The 22,635-nt window shown below is 40.0% G+C and overlaps 1 protein-coding gene across 1 annotated transcript in view; it reads left to right on the forward strand.

Annotated features, from left to right (window-relative positions):
* GADL1 (glutamate decarboxylase like 1) overlaps positions 1-22,330 on the forward strand; it is an 85,013-nt gene extending 62,683 nt beyond the window's left edge. Inside the window, exon 15 of the mRNA XM_068405041.1 lies at positions 19,559-22,330. Within this exon, the coding sequence (XP_068261142.1) occupies positions 19,559-19,732 (174 nt within the window). The 3' untranslated portion in view covers positions 19,733-22,330. The remainder of the gene's footprint in view (positions 1-19,558) is intronic.
* The last annotated feature ends 305 nt before the right edge of the window (positions 22,331-22,635 follow it).

Raw genomic sequence — 22,635 nt, forward strand, 5'->3', positions numbered from 1 at the left:
CTTCTCTACTCTGTTTTTCCCTTTTCACATGCTCATAAGCTATCATCAAATCTGTTCTCATTCTTTTATTTATAAACTAAATAGATTCACATCTTTAAGTCTTCATTAGTCACTGAATCATTCCTGTGGCTGTCATCAGGATCTTTCCAGTTTTTTGTTATTGTTTAAAAAAAAAAAAGTGGGCATCTGAACTGTGCATTGTCTCCAGCACCTGATTTTCCACTGCTGCATGTGGAGATAAAATTGCCTCCTTAATGCCTATGCACTTGTTTATAAAATCGTGGATTATATTAACTTTTTTCTTCTAGTGTATTTCTTTGGGAGGTCAAGCTGATGAGGCTTTGTAAAATATATATATTGTGAAGATGAATGCTGAAATGAAAACTTCTCTTGTGTGTATAAATGACTAATTCAAGAACAAAAGAAATTGTCAAGACATCTTGTGGGTTTTTTTTCCCATTGGCCCATGGAAAACAGACTGACATCCCAGATTAACCAGTGGTCCTAGAATCTGCTGCGATTCTGTGTTTAAGAGCAGCCCTGACTGTTTTAAGGCATCCACATAAATGATCTACTTAGAAAACTTTGTAGTCCGTCTCTTGACAGAACTTTTTAAAGCTGATTTTGGCTCTGATGTAGCGAAAAGAATTGCAGAGAACTCATTTTTTTGCCAAGAAGGGTTCTTGGTTTCTGATATCTGACCTGGAAGCTCATATGAATTTTGTTTTATTGTTGACTGCTACAGTCTTTTCAGAGTCACTGTTTTTAGGACAGTCATCCATTCTGAACTGTTTGTGGGTTTTTCACCTACATGCACAACTTACCTTTTGACTGTATTAAAAAGCTGTTGCTGGAGTGGGTTTGAGCACTCCAGGTCTGTCTTCCTCTGTTTTCTCCCTTTGTGAGTCTCTCACTCACAAATGGCATCAGCTGTCATTTACTGACTTCCAGAAAACCAACAATGGGTATTAGCATCAAGGCTAATCCTGATCTCTGTGGAGCCTCACTAGCAGCAATGTTTGATTGACGATCTATTTACTACACGTGTAGATATGCTAGTTATTCAAATCTTGCTTAGTTTTACTTTATTGATATTGTGTGGTCCTAATTTTTTGTGCTGTTGCTGTGTGGATTGTTCCTGCTATTTTTCATCTAAATGGCTTGTGTAAGGCTTTCTTATTAATGCTCTAAGTGCAAATAAATCATCAAGAAAACTTGTAATATCAGCAAAATAATGAAGGCAGGCTGACCCAAAAAAATGGTGTTTGGCAAAGATATAAATGTAACTGAACACAAAAGACTAAATTTTAAATCTGTTTCTATCAATTTTAAAATGGTTATATATTCTTACCCTTTAATTAATTATAAATTAAATCCAGAACAAGTGTTTCTTTTTTTTTAATTTTATGTTCATGTTGTCTTAAGCATCCTTATTTCACTAGGTCCATCTCCTTACCGCTTCTGATAATGGGGCTTGCTTTCTGAAACTTCCATGGTATCCCAGAAATTATTAAAGGATTCAGTGAGCCTTTTTAAATCTTGGGTACAAGCCATCCAGGCCTTTAGATCTAAAAATTTGCCCTCAGTAGATCTTTAACATCCCAATAGCTACTGATAGCTGGGAAAGTTCATCAGATTTGTGGTAGGAATCCCTCCATGCAGAAATGGAAATCTTGTTGAACACTTTTGCCTTGCCTGCGTTTTTGATGATTAACGATAGGTAGGGCTTCACTCATCCCTAATGTACATACTAAAGTGTTTCTTCTTTTCTTGGTCCTGTCAGTCAAGGATTTCTTTTCCTTCTGATGAATTTTCTCCATGTCACATTTGTATTGATTGCTATCTGATCCCTTTCCCCCTTTCAACTTGTTAAATATTGCTTTGCTATCTTCGCTTTGCCCATAAACCGGGATGGGCTTTTAGATAAAGCTGTCTTCTTTCTTGATTGAAGGATTGCAGCTTTTGGCCATCTAATCTCTTCTTAAAGAGCTTTAAGCTTTCATCTATATTTTCCACATGAAGTTTTTTGGAAATTAAGTCTTTTGAAACACCCTTTGTGATTGGGACCATCCTTTTCCTTTGGCTGCAGTGAGTATAGTCGGGTTGTGATCAGTTCACAAAGGGAAGTGCTGATTTATAGACCAATGATTAATTTCGCTGTGCCACAATACGGTTGGAAATGAAGATGTATCACACTGGGTCCGCGCCACCCCTGCTGATGAGTTGGGACAGGATGCATTGCCATGCAGAACTGATTGGTGTATGAGATGGGGACTGTCTGGCCACCTTAGGTCAGTGTGTGTGATAATGGGATAGGGTGACTGGGGAAGGGAGGGAAGGCACAGGCAGTGCTGGGTGTCCGTGTGTCTCAGCTTCTTGAATGATGATGCTTCAGTTCAATCAACATAATGTAGTTTTCTACAGAGACCGTGGATGTAGCATCTGTGCTTGTGAATTGGGGTAATTTTTGCAATCAACAGTAGCTATGAGGTAGTTGTGTTGACCTGGAGGGCTCGCTGCTCAAGCTGCCAACGTACTTTGCTGGAAGTGCATAGGGATGGTGGTTAGTACCTGGCTGTAGGACCCACCCTGCATGTCCAACTCTGGAAACCACGTACGGGAAATCTGCAGTGTCGGTAGCTGTGTCAGGGCTCATAACGCCGGTTCAGCTGGATGAAGCGCTACTCGTGCATTTGGGGATTACACCTGGAACATCGATTTTCCAACAGAGGTTTTTAAGCCGTAGCTAGTAGTAAAGCAAGGTGGCCATTGGAGGGCACCAGAACAACAGCAATATGTTGGAACTGCTCATTAGTGCACATGCTGTTAATGTCTATTTGGTGCAGTCAGGAAAAAAAACTATATTTGAGGAGGGGAGGAAATTTCTTCCAGTTCTTAAATCAACATAATTTCCTTAGTAATACTGCCAGCTCTGTTTTGAGGGCATGAGCTGTTAAAGAATAAACTATAGCAAGCATGAATTATCTCCTGCTTTCCAAGCGTTACTAGCTTTTTCTTTCTTTTTTTTTTTTTTAATCCTTTGTATAAAATTATATATTGCTTACAATGTTTAGACTATAAAGGTATTTTGAATAATTACCACTGAGAGGTCAGTGACTAATGAAATATGAAACGGTGCTTGTAAAGATTTTACAGTTCTCTCCTTCCTAGGCATTTGAGTGCCCTATATGGGGCCTGAATCTAGTAATGTTTGAGGAAGTAGTATACAGTTTTTACAGCAGTTGAGTGTTGTGGGGTGTGTGTGTTTTGTGTTTTGTTTTGGTTTTTTTTTTTTCCTGAGTGACAATTCAGCTGATGGTCTGAATTTCAGACATGAAGGGATACCTAAAGACATTTCTTCTGGCTAGTTGCTGGATGTGGATTTTAGCATGGGCAGATACTGTAAAACAGTGACTATAAGCTACTGGTAAGTCATGGTATCAAAGTATCTCTGCCTGTTCCTTAACCTGGCCTCATAAGAAAAGGAGGAGGAAATAGTATTTTTCCATTTAAAAAGAAGGCTCTTCTGCTGTCTACAGACAAAGGCTTCTTCCAAGTGTGTCTTCTGTAACCTCCTGAAATTCCTCCTGCTAATCTTTGATGAAAATTTACACTATTACTATTTAATATTGAAGGTATGACCCTGATTCAGTAAAGATGTGTTCTCTGTTTTGTTTTAGCCTTTTTAAGTTCCTCAGTATGAAGATGTTGAGTTCCTGTGTGTTGAGTCACAGCATGCTTTCTGAAAGGCAAGGCTACTTGCTTGGCCATTGCTGTTGGAAAGCATTGTCTAAGTTACCCTGAGTCACCTGCAATGATCAAAATCTAAAGCTGCCAGAGACTTTCACCCCCAACGGTACTGGTGGTCTTCCTTTGTCCGGTTGTCTTACTGATTTACTGGCTTTGAAGTCCCCATTGCATGCATGAATGTTGAAGCACAATCAGAGTGGGGGTTTTAGTCATAACAACACACACAACACATTCTTGTAAGTGAAAAATTTTGCAAACAGCACTTCCGACAATCTTGACTAAAAATCAGAAAACAATGAAATGAATGTAACATTTGGACACCTGGAAAAGACACAGAGACTTGATGAAAGGACTCCTTGCCTGAAACCATGTTGCTTTTTCTTGCTGTGTAATTTGACCTGAAAAAGATACTACTTCCCTATGCGGGTCTTGTCTTCCTTATATCCCTAGACCATCCTAGTCACAGCACTAGTAGAAAACAGTGTCATTATGAAACATCTGGCTTCCATCAGGCAGCTGGGGGCATCTGGAAATTCCTGCCTTTTTCGAGTTCACTAAGCCTGTCTGAGGTCTTCTAAAAATGATGGAAAGGACTGTTAATCCTACTGCTGCTTAACTTTAAATCGGGAAGTCACTCCTTAAATTTCTGCAGTTCCTTAATTCATGCACTAGATGGTGATCAAAAGCAGCCCAAGTTATATGCTCTCTTCTGCTTATCAAAGTCACAGTTGACAGTGGAAAATGAAAGCACATGAGAGTGATCATTTTTCCTGCCAAGCTTTTAAACTTTTTTCTCTGTCCCTCAATGATTAATCTATTTAGCAGAATCCTCTTAAAGATTAAGGTAGAAACGAAAGTGTTTAGTGGTGCTGCTAAATTCATGTATCCTGTTGGAATTGGTTGTTTGCTAAACACACAGTTAGTACTTTTGTCTGTGTGATCACCAAATATTCATAAAATATCCCATAACTTCAAGCTGGGATTAGTGTTGTTTCCACAACACAGAAGTTCAAATATACCAGTTCTTAAAATAGTTGTTATGGACTGAAACTCAGTCTCTGAATGTAGAAATTGGTTACTGGTGGTTAGTACAAGACAGTAATGGAGAAGGGGGAGCACTACTCTGAAAACATGATTGCAGATTTTTATAAGATTAAAAACACATCAAGGAGAAACCATTTCCCTACTGCACACCCTGAGATTATAAAAACTGCTCTAATCCTGTACTTTGGGAATACTACTGGTCTTCAAAGGGAAAGATTGCAAGATGTATTTTGGATTATGTAACTGAAAAAATGAGTTGCACTGAAGAGAATCAGTAAAAAATATTCCTTTTACTAAAAAATCAAAGTGTAATTTTCAGGAATGGAGGCTGATAAATGGATTTAGACAGATTAGGGACATGGGGAAGGCTAGTACAATACTATGTAGAGGGATGGTAGGTATAAAATACTGAAGTGCAGTGTTCAGATAGTAGAAGGGGAATGTACAACACACAGGACTGAACGATAGCCATTATGGGCTAATAGCATAGTTCAAATAAACAGTTGAAAGAAGGAAGTTGTCACGTATCTAATAAGTCTTAATAGCTAGGAGCCTCTTTTTGTCCTCTGTGTACATCTTTAAGTAAGGCAGAAGAAGCCTGTCTCACCACTAGTGCTCTGAGCCACCGTTGTGCACACATCCTGCCCAGGGAGGTTGTGGAGTCTCCTTCTCTGGAGATATTCAAAACGTGCCTGGATGCGACCCTGTGCAACGAGCTCTAGGTGAACCTGCTTTGGCAGGGGGTTGGACTAGATGATCTCCAGAGGTCCCTTCCAACCCCAACCATTCTGTGATTCTGTGATCCTTCCTCTGGCAGGGTTAAAAGCTGGTGGAACCAGCCCTTTTGCTGCTCCTCTGGTCCCACAGGAGATGTCTATGACAAAAGATACCGTGCTGTGGAGTCACCTTCACATGTGGAAAGATGGAGGAGATCTGATAGTGTATGGAGTAATGGTACGGCTTAAATTAGGTTTAAATTGAGAGTCCTCTTTTTTTCTTCCTGAGCAGAATACAGTCAGTCAATGCTGAGGGCTTATCCCAGAAGCTGGATAAAGAGATCCCCCTTGGGCAATAACCTCAAGTTAAGTATTTGTAACTCTGCGACTTCTGTGAGGCAGGCAATGAAGGCATAAATCATCAGTGGTTAGAAGCTGGATAACAGTAAATAACTATCTGCTCACAGGCAGTTGTAGGGTTAAAAAGAGCAAAAGGAAATTTGATGGAGCTACAACATGTTTTACACTGGTGATCCATGTAGCAATGAGGAAATTCATGGAAAAGCAAGATTCCAGACAACTGAGTTGAAGATATGATTCATACACTGACTTTTTAACTCAGCACTCAGCCTGGTTATAATGAGAATCATCTGAGGGAAGTAAAATAACAACAGTCTGAAGCTTGTAGAAGGGCAGTAGCCTGTAGCCGTGCTTGATGTGGAGAGTCAATTGCTCTGTAGCACGTTGGAGAGATGGAGGTTGTGCCATGTACTAGATGGAGATTTTTCTTTGGCTTGTTTTTTGTTTTTTTTTTTTTTCTGTGTTTTTTTGAGGAGTCTACTGCAAGTGTGACTTTTGTTCTAATTGGTCCTACACAGCTGCATCTATACGCTTGCATGCTTGTAATACATGCATGCAAATAATCTGTGTGTACATGAAAAATTGATCTGCGCATGAACACAGAGCCAGCTTGGCAGCAGTGCACCAAAGGGATTTGTATGCACTAAATTTATAAAAACTGGCTCTGAACGTATGAAGGGAAGTAGCGTCAAGAGAGCAAAGGCACGCCCTTATTATGGTGTTAGCATGTATTCTTGCAAATGTTCTTAGTTAAAGGCGTCTCTTCCTCAAACAGAATCAGAACTGCAAACCTCACATTGTTTCATTCTGTGCATTTTAAGTTTCTGAGCTCAGAGAACTTAATATATGATAGGATAATGAGGTAAAAGCATCTCTGGATTTAATCCTAGTCTGAAGTTCCATTTCAAGTTCAAGCCAGATGAACCTCCACCCTGAAGGCAGAGTTTTCTAATGATCAGTATGCGTGTGTGAGACCAATGGGATGCTTCTGGGAACAAATGTAAATGAGTTCTTATGTATAAAAGATGATTCAAAGCACACGTCCCCACAATTTCAGTGAAAATTGCCAGCCACAGAAGAGAATTCAAAGCAGTGGCAATTCAGTATAATGTCAGAAGGTGGCTGAATTCAGATGTCCTTGGGACCCAGGGGCTTTCCTCCTTTTCCAGCCCAATAGATACAAGGCCACTGTGGTTCCCTGTCCCCAGATGCAGTGAATACACAGAGTAAGTGCACACATGCACACATGTGTGCACACAGACACTAAATACACAATATACATATAGCTGGCCACACAAAGCAGCATAGAGAGCAGTGTCTTTACTGGCAACGCCCCCCACTGCAAGTGGGGCACTCTGCATTGCACCCCGATGCCTGAGTTCAGCTGTGGTTCCTTCAGGAAGGAAACCACTTTGACCCAAATGGCGCCAAGTTTGTGTGTATTCTGCAAGAGTATTTGCAAGACAAATTTGCACTAAAAACACCCTGACTTGCTCACTAACACACTAATATACCTGAGTGGTGCCTAGCTTTGGCATGAAGTTGTGGTCAAGATCTTGGTTGTTATTTCCTTTCTATATGCCTCAGTTCCTTCCAGATATTAAGATGGAGATGATAGTATTTCCTCTTATCTATGAAGCACATTGAAATGTGGGGATGGAAAGCCCTGTAAAATTTCAAAATAGAAGGAATTTTTCACTTACACTTAGGAGTATGACCCCTTTTTCTTTTCCCTTTTTCTTTTTCCTGACAGCAGCTACTTATTGATTTGTGTCTCTGCTCCTTACCTAGTGCATGAATAGTAGATGGATGTGGCTTTAGGAGTATCAGTTTTTTAAGACAAATGAGGAAGTTTAAAAAATGGTGTAGCTCGAACATTGCTTTGGATTCCTTAGCTGTGCTGGTCCTGGCAGAAGAATGGAAGGAAGGTCTACAGCAGCTTGAAGGAAGAACCCAATGAAATGTACAATAATACAGTCATAGTAGAGAAAAACAAGTATTTCTATCTCCACATATTTAATTTTATTGGAAATTATATGATTTAATTATCAAAGCATAGTAATGATGACCCATGCAATACTAATGACTATTGGCAACAAGGCTCATGAGGACACACAATCTAATTAGCTTTAATGGGATGAATTTAATAATACATTAGATTAACATCTGTTAGAACCAAGTATCAAGATTTATTGTTCTCTGAATAAATATTGACCTCTTGCTCCCAGGTCAATAAATCTTAAGCTTACCTCCACTTAAATGAGTATCTACTTATTACGTTCGCACTCTGCTGTTTCCTGTCACCAGCTTCAGTAGGAGGAGAGGGGAGCTGCACTTTCCTCCCACTGCATCAAACTCTTTAAGAAATTGCAAGAAAGCATTGAATTTGCAAATAGAGGAAAAAAGGGTTGGGGCCTAAAGTCTTTGTCCTTTCTTCACATAAAGCTGCTCTTCCTCACTGTTGCTTGAGAAGTAGATATTTCAGAAATGTTCAGAAAAAATCAATTAATAGTAATGCCACAGAAAAAGTGTGTAGCTTGTATCATCTGCTCAATTAAGCAGGTTTTATATTTTGTGTAACGTTGTGAGTGGTGTCAGAAACATTTGTGGGGGTGAGTGGGAGGAAATCCTGCTCCTTCATGTGTACTGAGATAGAAAGTTTTCTCTAGGACTCCAGATTTCATTTTGTGCTTCAGACATTTAAGCACAGATTCCTTTCTAACTGTAGGTGTCTCGAGAGGATTGAGGTGGAATATGTTTCTTTTTCATGCCTACAAGGGAGGAATTTCTTGTTACTCTCCAAAGAGTTCAGTATGGTCAGAAATACCTACAAGTCTTACATCATTTCTTATAACTGGGAAGAGTTCCTCTGAAAGCAGTAGAAAATACTTGAGATTGATACCCATTCAGCAGATATTTAGACCTTCCTTCCAAATTTAATAGAGTTATAAGGAAACATGTATTAGTCTAATTCTATTGCAGGTGAATTCAGCTATAAAACTCCCCGTGACTTCAATGGAAGACTTCTGTAGGTGAATATTGATTTATGTAGAGAATCTTTTCCAGAGCCACTGATCAATTGGAGACTTTATAAATTTTGTAGGAAGATTATTTGTATTTATTGAATTCTGCAGAACCTTTTCAATAAAGGAAGTGAAATCTAGCAGACTTGAATGGATGAGTTTTATATAGCAGATCGTAACTGCTTTCAAAGATCAAAAGGTTGTTCTTGCTCACTCTGTCTTGTAAAAAATATATATGCTGGTGCAGAAGCCCAACAAAAACATGCAAGTTTTTCACCTTTTTTCACCCTGCTATTCTTTTCCTTCTAATTGTACAATATTTACCTTTTTGATACTATTTGTAGGTAGCTCTGGCACTAAGGGAAGTTGTGGCATTTGTCATGGTCCAGAGTGAACACCAGGTCACATTGGTGAAAGAATAAGGTCTCAGAGCAATTTGGTGTACAGGATTAGAGGATTTAATCTGTGCCTCTGAATACTGAGTCATATCTATAAGGGTGTAGGGTAGGCCTGTGGTTAGCAAATTTTTCATTCCATGTATTCCTTTTAAGATAAGTATATTGTTACAAGTCTCTGCAAGAGGGATGCTAAATTTTGAGCCCAGTGTGCCTTTCTCCCTCCAACTGCTGTTAAATTATCTAGGGATTGACTGTAGACTAGTTCTATTTAGCTAAGACTTTTATTAATCATAGTTACCTATATTTTGGTTCTTTCGTTTGCAAATACTTGTAGGTGGAAATCATCATTTCCCTTCACTCTCCACTCTTTCAGACTGCAAGAAAATTTGCAAATTTTGCAGTCCTAGGGGTCTTGCTTTGCTCTTTCAGTTTCCTGATTGTCCATTCATTTAAGCTGAGAGGTTTGTGTCATATGTTGAATTTCAGTTGTAGAAAAAAAAAAAAAAAAGGGAAAACATGCTCACTGGAGATGGAGAGAGGAGGAAGGCTAAGCTGGAATGAACATTGTCCAGGGACAAGATGTACATGGGGAAAGTGTTGTTGACTTGGATAGGGGTCCATGTGGAAGGGTTTGGTGGCCTTTATTTCACATCCAGATCGGGCTTTAAATAAGTGAGTCTCAGGTAGGCAAAACAATTCTAATAACAGACCGTTATTGGTCCTATGTTTCACTGGGTGGAGGGGGAAAGGGGATCATTTTCTTTGTTAAATTGGGTGATCAGATCAGACAGTAGCCTTGCTTTCATGGCAGCAGTCTGGGTCACTCCCCCAATGGAGCAGAACAGAAGCTCATCCCTATGTATACAAACTGAAAAGGAATTTTTTTTTGTTAGCTACTCTTGCTTTCGAGATGACAAGCTGCTCTTTCATCTTGGATGGAGAAGGGGTGCTTGTCTTTGGCAGGGTTGAAAGACTGAAACCTAGTCACTAAAATGGGACCTTAATGAATTGTTGCATAGAAGAACCTCATGTACGCTATGAAAGCTTTTAAAATAATTGTTTTTATAAAACCAGTAGCGCTCAACTCTTATTTAAACAGATCAGAGTGCTGGCTTCATAGCATTGTGTGCTAGCCTCCGGAGTTTTCTTAATGCCTACACTTTCCACATGGCTTGTTAGCAAGACCTCAGTAAAGCAGCACAGAAACGTGAGAATAAGAATAAGAAATCCACGTGAATTGTCTTGACAAGCCACATGGATTCAGACAGAAGACGACATGGGACTGTGCACCTGGAAAACCATGTTGTTCACCAGTGTATGTTTTAGCTGTAAGTAAAAACATACACAAAGATCTTTAAGTGCTGATTCTGTTCTGAGTGCTGTCTGTTCTGCCTCCTTTTCAGAGGCAAATACCATTAGTGTAAAAGCCTTTGTCTGAAGGCTGTTTTTTGTTGTGTAAATGACCAGCTAAAGAAGTCATTTAAGGCAATCAAAATCCAAAGCCAGCCCACCATCTCCTATTAGTCAGGTCATTTTCAGTGATTTGTGGGGCTCATTAATGTGTCTTCTGGCAAAAAGTAATGGGTGAGAAGATGATGTGCAAAATATGATAGCGTAGACATACCGCACAGCCCTGAGTTGAAGGTGCACGGAGGATGTCAGTACTGGGACAAAAATACAGCAGCATCTGTTCTCCTTTGATACGTTAGTTGCTCCGAAGAATGTGGAAGTGGTTACTGCTATTTTGACAAATGCGCTTATTTCTCCTTTTGTTGCCTGGTGTGGCACAAGGGGAACGCTGGTGCAACAGTGTACGGCAATAATTTATTAGTGGTTTAGGGATGTGGGCCCAGAACAAATTCTAGACAAAAGAAAAACATGTTTGGGTTTTACAGAGTGCCTTGGCTACAGGAACAAAGCTGTGATTGGGTGTGCAAATATTTGGTATTTTGATTGTCCCGGTTGGGGTGACAGCTGACAAATGGCCTGAGTTTGTTTTTAATTATCACCAAAAGGGAAAAAGCTGGTTGTTTTAAAGCCAGCAACTGATGTTGCAGCACAAGGCAAGAAAAGATATTTAACAGTGGAGGATATACTGTCTCAGTGTTACAGTATGTTGAAAGCACTATTACTTTCAAATATTTATAGTATTTAGCTAGTTTTGTGATTACAGCCAACCAAGGAATGTGTTTTGTTTGCTTGTATTGCATCCAGTGATCAATATTAAAATGCCAGCTACTGTTCTTACTTAATACTGACTGGTATTGTTGATATCAAAGTTATCTTGTGCACTCACACTGGGAAATGCAGCTATGCTGTGACAGATGTTTGAGAGACCTATTTGGCACAGAAATTATTTAATATATATCCTACTAGCATACATAGCACCCACGAGGTATCAGGGCCGATTACAATAGATGTATGAATACATGGAGACTTCACTGCCCTGAAGGGTTATATGCCTCCTGGGAAAGGAAAAAGAAACCTGTTACCTAAAAGATAGGGAGTGATTTGTCCAAACAGCCTCTGGCAGTGTTAGGGACCAGTCCTATTTGTTGAGTCTGTATTCAGTACTTCAACCACTGTGCTATCATTTAAGCAAGATAAGAAACAATATTGTGAAGACCCACTGAAATTAATAGCCCATATGTAAAAGTTTAAAATTGTGTCCAAATACTTCACTGAATTGTCTTTTTTTTTTTTTTTTTTTTTTTGCTATTTTGGTGGCAATTGCTGTACAATAATTGTTTTCTTATGAGTATACATGAATCCAAACTGGTCATTTCTTGCAGGAAGCATAACTTGTCAGACTTTGAATAGCCAATAAGTTGCCTTTTAAGCAACAATCATGAACTTCCAAATGAAAATTTGCCCCTTCTGGTGTAGCCAGAATAGATTTTTGTGGCCAGATGAGAGAGACTGTTCTGTGTAAACTTGTCTTCCAATGCAAGGAATAATTGAGGCAAGAACACAAAATGAACTTTTCATTTTTGTGAAACCATGAGAATGTGATCTTTCCATTCTGTCAAAAGGGCGACTTTTTTGTCTTCTAATGACAAATCTCCAGCCAATTTCTAGTGCAGTATTTGGTATCTTGGAAAGTTTCATCAAGGCTGTATTTGAGGCAGAGAAATAGTTTGAGCTGCTAATATGCTCCTGTCCTTCCAACAGTGTCTAGCCTGCTTTTGTGGATCCCTAGAAAGGTTATTGATTTACAGCGAGTGTGGCTTTCTCTAGTAAAAGCTGAAGGCTGTTTGCAAACTGCCACCTGAAGCAGGCACATAAGGGAGAAATTCAGATAATTGCATTCTGCTTCCATTGAAGTCCCTGGCGATTTTGAAAAGAATTTCAGGAGGAGCAGAGTGGGGTCTGGTGACTGGGAGTTGCTGCTGCCAGCAGCTGGAATAGCTCTTCAGCTTTATGTTGCATAGACGCTCAGTGACCTTGGGAACTGTCCAAAAGATTTGGCAAAATGTTTCTGATAGCAGTTGCCAGTATTAACACCAGTTTTTATAGGCATTCTGACTTTGTAGTACTTGTTGGGCTAGCACATTTAGAGTCATCCACACTACTCGAAGCTGTTCGCATGAGATTTCCAGCCAAATTTTGCCGACAGAACAGGCAGTCCCATGAATTTTCTCATACTTTCTGTCTTTTCTGGGAGCCAAAAATTCTACAGATGTTTCAGTTAAGCAGTGTCAGCACTTTTGATCCCACATATTTATGATTGGACAAATAATGAATTTTTTGGTTTGGCCATTGAATTAAGAAACTGGAAGCAATTCTTGATTTTAGTTGACCAGACAGAATTTTTGTTTTCAGACAAGCTAAAATGAAGCAATTTGCTTAGTTTTGGTTTCCTCAGTCCTTTTCTGCTGGCTGCAATAAAAACGGGTCAATTTCCAATTGAATTTAAGTTTTAATTGAAAACAGTATTTTGAAAGAAATACTCAAAATACTGTTGTTTCAGAAGTTTATAAAACCTTTAGGCTGTTCTGGTTTCTTTGTTTTTCTGGCTAATGCTATCTTTTCACTTGGGCTATTTGTCAAATTCAAAATTTTTTTTCCCCTCTGAAGTAATATAGTTTCATAAATTCATTGCTTAGCAGAATATTTTTACCCAGTGTTGTTATCAATTTGCAACTCATTCCTGTTGCCTTAGTGTTTAAATACAAAATTTACAGAATGTTGCTTTTAAAGAGAATAGCCTCTAGCCTACAGTTTGGAAAAGCTGTTGTGATATGTCAACATCTGGTATGAGTAGACTAATACAACTAGAGTCTGTGAGTATGACGGCAGTACAGGTAGCGTTCAGGTAACAGAGGTACAGTGTCAGAGGCATAGAAAATCATTTGTGATGGGACGGTTTGAAAATACTGGATTAAGTCTAAAATGAGATCCCCTACAGATTAAGGGGAGGGTATGGAGAAAGAAATCTATAACCAAGGTTGGACATGGTCTTACATTATCAGCAAGCTATTCTTCAGTTGTCCAGCCCGAGCTTTCTTGCACTTTCTGCTTATATGTTAATTGCAATTGTCAGAGACAACATTAGAGCAGAAAAATAAGAGGCTAATTAAAACCAGTAGGTCCTTATTTCTGTATTCAGCAAGAAGAACAAGGTAGCATATTTGTTGGGAAATTCTGCTTCTCCTTAGAACAACTTATTTGTCTATCCATATCTAGCAGCACTAGTGCAGTTGGATGGGGTTGGGAGCTCAGTGGATTTACCTCATATGAAAAAAAGAGCTACATTACTCTTTTCTGTCCATTGTCATCAGAAAGCATCAGTTATTTTGGACTAAATATAGGACTTGAGCTATAAAGTGGTAATAGTGGGGTATGTATTTTAGAAGTTAATGGGATTGTGTGATTTGAAAAAGCTAGGCCCTTGATTATCTTATTATGGTTTTTTTTTTTGTTATTGCTGTTGTAGTTAGAATAAACTTCTACAAAATTCTAAATACAAATGTCCAAAAGGAGGCAGCTTACCGTGAATTAATTCCAAAGCATTGTACTGTGCCATGTGGTGGGAACATCAACTGTTTAACAGAGCTGCCCTGGAGATTTCACTTTGCACAGGAAACCCATGTGCTAGGAAATTGTCCTTAGCTTAAGAACCAGGCTTACATAGCTTGACTACTAAGAGAATGGTTTTGGAGGCCTTGCTAGCTGGAAGAAGAAATTAGCTCAAACAGGTGTTTCGTCAAGTCTTCTGAAAGGATTTTAAGTGTCCAAGCTTGGGAACTAGCTCTTAGAGATACTAGGTACATGCTGCTTCTGCTGAGAAAGTGCTCAACTCTATAGATGAGTCAGTCTTTAACGGTGGTTGCTGAACTGTGTTATGCGGTCACAGCCTGAGCTTGGGGAAAATTCTTGAAGTGTTGGAGAAACTTGCACTGAATGCCATTGACAAGTCAATTAGTGGGAACACAGTGGTTTTTAAGCTATTGCCCTGTGGTATGATTGTGCAGAACCATTCTTCTCAAGAATACTTGAGATATGGAAAGGGAGATATGTTGCTTTCCTGACCCTCCTGGTGCACTAGATACTTCAGCTATAGTGTCCAAGCCGGCCCTGGCTGCTTATCACACTGGTCTGTGTGTGTGTATGTGCTGGGAAGAAACATCGGCATCTTTCATGTGAATATATATGCGAGTCAGCTGTGGTCTGGACTCTTGATAGAAACAGCTTAAACTTTAGCGCTAAAACTTTCTGTTGTTTTAGTGTGGCTGAGTGCTGGCTAAGAGATTATCCTGTCACCCAGGTAGATGGAAAAGGAACTGAACTACTTTGTCGTTTTTGCTCTAGTTTAAAAAACTGAGCACAAGATATTACAGCCTCTGTGTCAGTCTGCATGGGGAGTCTGTGATGCACCGATCAGTCCTCAGGCAAAGTAGTCTCCTGGGCCTCTGGTTGCACAGTGCAATGTGAACATCTCTGCTGCAGGATGGCCTTCCACACACTGCACCTCCTCCCCACCTTCCTAGATGGAAGAAGGGCATGTCTGATAGCTAATAACACTGCTATAGTGAGCATTTAAAATAATAACCTCCAGGATGGATTGGCCGGGGAGGCCAGTGGTGGGAAGGAAGAGGCGAAGGGAGCAAAGGAGACAAGAGGACTTTGGTTTTAGGATACATTACACTTAAAATTCTGAGACTGCTCCACTGATGGGCCACATAAAGAATTAGATTTACAATTTGAACTAAGTTCCGTAGTAAAATAATTGGACTGGTGAAGCAATCTCACTCTCACTGAATTGCTTTCCAAGGAGCCTATCCTGAATGGGGCTGTGCAGCTCTTTCTGATATTTGAGCATCCTCAGGTCTCATTGACTTCAGCGGGAATTAAACTCATTGAACTCCTCACTAGGCAATTATTTCCTTATAGGTCTAATTTTTCTGCTGCAAAGTGGTAGCTGCCTTTACTTTCAGTTAGCAGTCATACCCTGTGCCCCTCAAGCGCAAGCCTTAGCATGCAGGTATCATTTCATGGTTCTTTTGTGAGACATGGATTTAAGCATTTGTGCACATATTTTGTTCCTCACTGCTTTCTGTGGATAAGATCCCTGATAGTTTTGTTGCACTGACTGCATCACGTTAGCAAATAGAACATGCAAAATACTTGATGGAAAATCTTTCCAAAAATAATCCTGTCCAAAGCCCATAAGATTGTTTTATGTTTTGTTTCTTTTAAATAGAAAGTGTTTGTTTTGTCTTCAAAAAGGGATGGATGCACTTCACGTTAAGAGGACAACTTCATTACAGGATGACCATGAGCCAGCAGTGTGCCCTTGTGGCCAAGAAGGCCAATGGCATCCTGGGCTGTATTAGAAGGGGTGTGGTCAGCAGGTCGAGAGAGGTTCTCCTCCCCCTCTACTCTGCCCTGGTGAGGCCGCATCTGGAGTATTGTGTCCAGTTCTGGGCCCCTCAGTTCAAGAAGGACAGGGAACTGCTAGAGAGAGTCCAGCGCAGAGCCACGAAGATGATTAAGGGAGTGGAACATCTCCCTTATGAGGAGAGGCTGAGGGAGCTGGGTCTCTTTAGCTTAGAGAAGAGGAGACTGAGGGGTGACCTCATTAATGTTTATAAATATGTAAAGGGCAAGTGTCAAGAGGATGGAGCCAGGCTCTTCTAAGTGACATCCCTTGACAGGACAAGGGGCAATGGGTGCAAGCTGGAACACAGGAGGTTCCACTTAAATATGAGGAAAAACTTCTTTACGGTGAGGGTGACTGAACACTGGAACAGGCTGCCCAGAGAGGTTGTGGAGTCTCCTTCTCTGGAGACATTCAAAACCCGCCTGGACGCGTTCCTGTGTGATATGGTCTAGGCAATCCTGCCCCGGCAGGGGGATTGGACTAGATGATCTTTCGAGGTCCCTTCCAATCCCTAACATTCTGTGATTCTGTGATTAGCATGGAGGATGAATGAGATAATAAATGAGATAATGAAAGTGAGATTTTTCTACCTTTCCTTTCTGTGAGAGAAGACCTATTGAAATGCAGTATATTTACAGTCCTCAAACTACTGAAGCTCTAAATATTTTTGCTTTCATGGTCTCCATTTGTGCTACTGCACATTTTGGGATGATGAATTGTGGAGCACTGAGTGTTGAGATGAAGAAAATCAATAGTGTGATACAAAAGATGAAATAACTCTGATGGAACATCAATAAAAGCTAAAAGTTGCCATAGGGATTTGAATCTTAAGGAAGAGCTTGAAAAAGTATATTCAGAATTCTCTTCTCCCCTTGCACTTGTAGTGTCTTTATTCCATGACCGGAAGTTGCTTGGAGGCTCTTGTCAAGTACAGGGGTGGAGGAATTTTTGCTTTTCTGTATGTATAGGGTGCCCAGCACAATGCATCCTGGGCGTGATGTCTTCTGAGCATTGTCACAGTGTCATTGCTATCTGAGCCTATAGCTGGCATGAATAATAATGGAAGGGTAGACCTCTTAATTGTGCTGTTAAAGGTTTCAACACACGCAAACTGTAGAAGTAGGACAGTTTATATCGTGCCAAAGTTATTCACTGTTTAAGAGAACGTGTGTTGCAGATCTGTTCACTAGTGTGCATAACCGGGAGTGTTCCCAACCAAGAGTCTTCCCATTCGAATCCGCCACTGCCAAATTGTGCAAGAACAATTCTAAGGCCCAGATTTTGCCCTAATGTTAGGACTGCACAGCGCTGCGTTCAGCAATTTGTTAGGATGCAGTTTGGAATATTTGGTCTGAAGCAGAGAGGATTTTTTGCTGAGTAACATACTTCTCAGGGTGAAGAAGGCTGTCTCATGCAAAATAGCTGCCATCTCTATCCAAGCAGAACTCCAGTGTTTTGGTTGTGTTTTTTTTCTCTTGAGTATGGAATAAATGAGGTTAGTCTGGTGTAATTCTGAGCTATAAAACAAGAAAACTGAGGAATCCTTGAATCATTTCCTAGGCAGACAGAAACCCAAGTGGGTGATGGTATAGAGGTATATTTGATTACTTCTGTTTCTAAACGATGTACGCATTGCAGATACACAGCAGAATTGTGTTTTCCTTGGTAGCTTTCATTAGGGTCTTTACGCAGGAGGCACACCTGGAGCTCCACATTAGATTTTATGGATTTTATGGAAAAAGGTGCTATTGAATGTATTGCAGTATGCCTCTTAACATTTCTGTTCTAATTCTGAGTGTTCCTGTCCTCATTGTTATCTTCTTGTTTCCCAAATGTTTATCAGAACTACTTTCACAACTTATTTCTCATTTTTTGCTTGCAGCAATATGCAGAAAACCAAAATTCTGATTGCACATTGCATTCTGAAAGGATATTAATTGCTTTCATGTGCCTAGTTCATACTGATGTCACGCTCTGGACTTTAATTAGAATTCTGACTCTATTACTCTCATAGTTTAAAAAGAAACACTAAATAGACCACATAGCTTTGTCACAAAGATAAACCAAAATCAGAGAGGCAAATTAAGTTAGAACCATAAACACTCCTTCTCTGGATTCAACATATATCTTGAAATAATGGTAATTCAGACACATACCACTAAACAAATATGGGAAAGCTAGGCTGTTAGTGTTGAATACCTTAGCTGTTTCTATCTAAGCAAATTGTACGGGACTTGCCTACTAAAATGTGCCACGTAAAAATAAAGCTATTAAGGCAGGGTTGGCATCATCATTTTTCTTTTGCAGATCAGGTGGTAGTTTCTGGCAGTAACTTTTAGAGCTGAGATAAATTAATGCAGAAACCAAGGTTAGGTCATACACCTATTTGCTTAGCTCAAAGTCAAACCGTCACGAAAGGAAGAAAAGGAATACACTGCTCCAAAATACATTAGTGTTATTAGTAATATATTAAAAGGCAACACATTTTTAAAAATACTGCTTCTGTCAAAATATTTATTATGTTGAATTCTGTCTTCCAAGGAACAGAGTACTTAATCCAGCAATGCATTTAAGCTTATGACTGATTTCAAGCGTGAGAACACAGAACTACTCACACGCTTAAAGTTAAGCACAAGATTAATTGGACAAGGTTAATAGCCCTGCTTGGATGAGATCAAGTGTTCAACTATAAGGACCTGACTCTGACAATCTTACTCATGTTTTTTTTTTCTGCAGTGAGACACCTATGAGATTTCATCCCGTTAACACAAGAGTGGTGTAGCCAAATGCTACTTACGCCTTAGATCTTAGAGATGAAATCTTAAGCTCAAGGATCAGGCCTTCTCCCTTAATATTGCATCACACTGACTTCTTTGGCTGCTTAAATTTCACAAGGGTTCAATGGAGAATGTCCTCTAGGGAGAGCTACTTTGCAGATGTGGAGAAGATGCAGAGAAGGGCCATCAAGGGCGAGCAGTCAGGCTTAGCCTAGTTAGCACAAGGAGAGAAACCCTGCCTTTTACCAGCTGCAGTTGATGTTCTTCCTGAGCTCAAACCTTTGATCTAAATCAGGAAGACTAGGGACCTTTACCCAAGCTTTCCCATGGCACAGATGAATGCCCCAAGCAGCAGGCTTTTGGGGGTTTTAGATCTTTCTCTGATTCTGCCAGGAGTCCCAGAACTTGAGGGTCTCAGTGCACAGTCTGCCTCTAAACCTGCAGGTCTGAGCTTTAATGTTTCTTGGGGCAGGCAGTGGGAAGGCAGGCAAGGGGTGCAAAACTCAGACACTTCAAAAAAACGTCGTAAGTCACAAAATACAGTTCCTGCCCAAATCTGCTGTATTTCTGAGTGTGCCATCAACCCTTTTTTTTCCTCTGCTTTCAGGTTGCTCCTATAATTAAAGAAAGGATGATGAAGAAGGGAAGCATGATGCTTGGGTACCAGCCTCACCAGGGCAAAGTCAACTTCTTCCGCCAGGTGGTGATCAGCCCGCAAGTTAGTCGAGAGGACATGGACTTCTTGCTGGATGAAATTGAACTGCTTGCTAAGGACTTGTAGCTGTAGCTCCACAGCACCAGGCGCTGCTCACATGTGATATTTATGGAGTGAGAATGGCAGCAGCATTCTGGTGCTATTTTGTGAAAGGTAGTAAAAAGCTTGACATATAGTTTGGAAACTGTCATTTTACAGAGCGATGTTGAGAGCTTTGCAGGTAGAACACCCCTTCGCAGGAAAGTATTTGCTGATGGGGGCTGAGAGTGGCCGGGGGCAGGCCAGTGCTTGCAGCACCACTGCCGCCATTCTGGGAAGTGTTTCCTTGAGAAGGGAGTGCTTCTGAAAATGGTGTCTGTGTCCCAGGGAGAGCAGCTATTTACAGGGTGCCTGTGCACAGCATAGCTCAAACTGGTCACTTACACATGCAGACAATACTCCTCTGAAGTTACTGTTAGGAGTGGATTTAGCTCAGTGAGCTTTAAAATGCTAGTTAATACTCTGTCTACTCTGTCGATATTTTGGTTTGGTATGTGTTTAAGGGTAGAGGCCTGTTTGGTAATTACACTGATAAGACTGAACATCGTGGACTTGTATGAAGCATTCCTCAAGGCCCCCAACTATGTGGATTGCCCAGGTTTTCCACCATGAGCACGGTCAACATGGGGTTGTGCAGTCGCTGTCCTGGGAGGTTTGCAGGACCCGCCTGCACAAAGCCTCAGGCAACCAATATTGACCCTGCTTTGAGCAAGTGGAAGTAGATCACCTACTAAGGTCCCTTCCAACCTAACTGATTTTGTGGTTCCTTGAAATACGATTTGGCCCAGTCAGTGTTTGCCAATGTTGCCCACCCAAAATATCACCACCACTTTAGCAGAGCTGAGAATACTGGAATAGCACTTAGAACTTCTTACCTCTTTGTTAACAGGAGTTACTTGTCATTTCTGAACTGCTGTTTGCCTTCCTCTGTTTTTAAAGCGTAAAGATTTATTTAGCAGCTTTTAGATGCACTTTAAAATTATAACAGAGAAAAAAATAAATATATTTACCTGAAAGATATATATTTTTTATGCATGGTGACTATATATTAAGAGTGTAGCAAAATTACATATTTATAATTTTCTGTCTGTATTTTCCTACAGATTTGAGATGGCTCAATGTTATGTTATCAGTATATAATTTACATTTTGGCGCTGACATTAAGGTGGTGGTGATCAGTGAAAGCCTGCCTGTGATTTTAGGATATGAACGGTCTGAGTATTTTTGGTCAATCTTAAATTGCAAAATTAAATTCTAAACTTTATGTTTGTGTTAAGAATTACAGTTTACTTTTGATCTGTTTTTATTCTATAAAATGATTCATTTTATAAAGATAGAAATTTCTTTCATGGGTGAAGTTCTTGCAGCAAACTAATAGAAATAACCGTCTCTTTCACCTTGTAATCAACACCCACTTAACTTTAATGTTTTGATGTTTGTTCCTTGTTCTGTACTTAAGGTGGCACTGACCAATACGAACCTTTCTGCTGTAATGTTTTCTGTCCTGCTGAAAGCTGTCTTTAAACCACAGTGCTTTCTTGTTTTCATTTCATACATTGTACTAGGATCTAACATTGCGTGACATTCCTACTTCCAATCTCCAGGATGATGGTACAGAAAGTTTAACAAAGTCATGATACCCAAGGAGGTCACCCTATCAGAGCAGTAGATAGGAGCAAGAGTCTCCCTGCAGCACTTCACAGATACCTTTAACAGCTTCCTGGAAGTGAATATTCTTGTGCTATTGTGGTGAGCCACTGGACTTTAAGCCAAAACCCACACTGATATTAACATAAAAATGAATATAATGATGTGGTCCCTGGATTCTGCCCTGTCATACCTGCAGTTCACTTTATCATCTTGTGCTTCTGGCTATACCAGCTTGGAAAGCACTTATAACTACATTCAGGGCCCATAAGGCTTATTTAGCCTCCCAGCCACTCCGGGTGGAGCACAGAGTACGCAAGGGGTGCTGGATGGACGGGATGACTTTGCTGCTCCATCTTGAGTTAGATAGGATGGTTACCCCTCTCTTTCTCTTTTTTGACCTCGAAGGGAAAGACAGACTAGAGTGCCAGGATGTTTTGATTATGGTCCAGATTCTTGGTGAGTAGTTGATTTTCGATTCAGGGGGAGCTATCTCACCTTCTAATTCAGCTAAGAATTTGATCCATGGTGTTCCGTGACACTGCTACTATCAAAAAAAGTGTTACTGTCTTGTTTTTCATCATGTTGTTAGTGCATTTCTGTTTCCAGCTACCGTGACACTTACAGCACATGTCAGACTGAAGTAACCAGTTCCTTTCTGTAGCAGTAGTGGCTATAGTATTTTTAAAAGAGAGCAAAATGGAACTTTTTTAATGTTTGCAGAAAATAGGTCTCCGATCAACATGTGCGCTGATTTCTTGAAAGGTATCGGTTAACCTTCCAGTGTGATGTGAGTACCTTATCTCATCTCCATATAGTTTCTATTATTTCTGACCCCTTATCACATCCCAGGTGTGCAGTATGACGATCTCATTTCAGGACTAATGTCATTTTCTCATAGTTGCCTATTTAGGACTAGTATGTGCAAAATGTCTGTTTTGTAGCTGGTGATTTTAATAAAAAGTGAAGTAAACGACACCCTTATAAATACAGGTTGTGTTTGTTACTTGTCAATCTAGAACTGCAGAGATATATATAAAGAAGGTATGCATGAGCTCTCCAGATGGAGAAACAACAAACTGCCAGCACAGTTTTAGAATGTGAAACCTAGTCTAACCCTACTTCAGGATGTGGTTTATCTGTGTGCTGTGCCCATGTCGTCTTTAATAAATATCTTGAATGCAAATGTGTCACAATTTATCTTACTCCTCCTTTCAAATGCAGAAGTTAAATTTTTTTTTCAGAAATGGCCATTTTATGTATTTATTTACTATTCTAGCTAG

This window comes from Nyctibius grandis, chromosome 7 (assembly GCF_013368605.1).
Source record: "Nyctibius grandis isolate bNycGra1 chromosome 7, bNycGra1.pri, whole genome shotgun sequence".
Classification (NCBI taxonomy): Eukaryota; Metazoa; Chordata; class Aves; order Nyctibiiformes; family Nyctibiidae; genus Nyctibius; species Nyctibius grandis.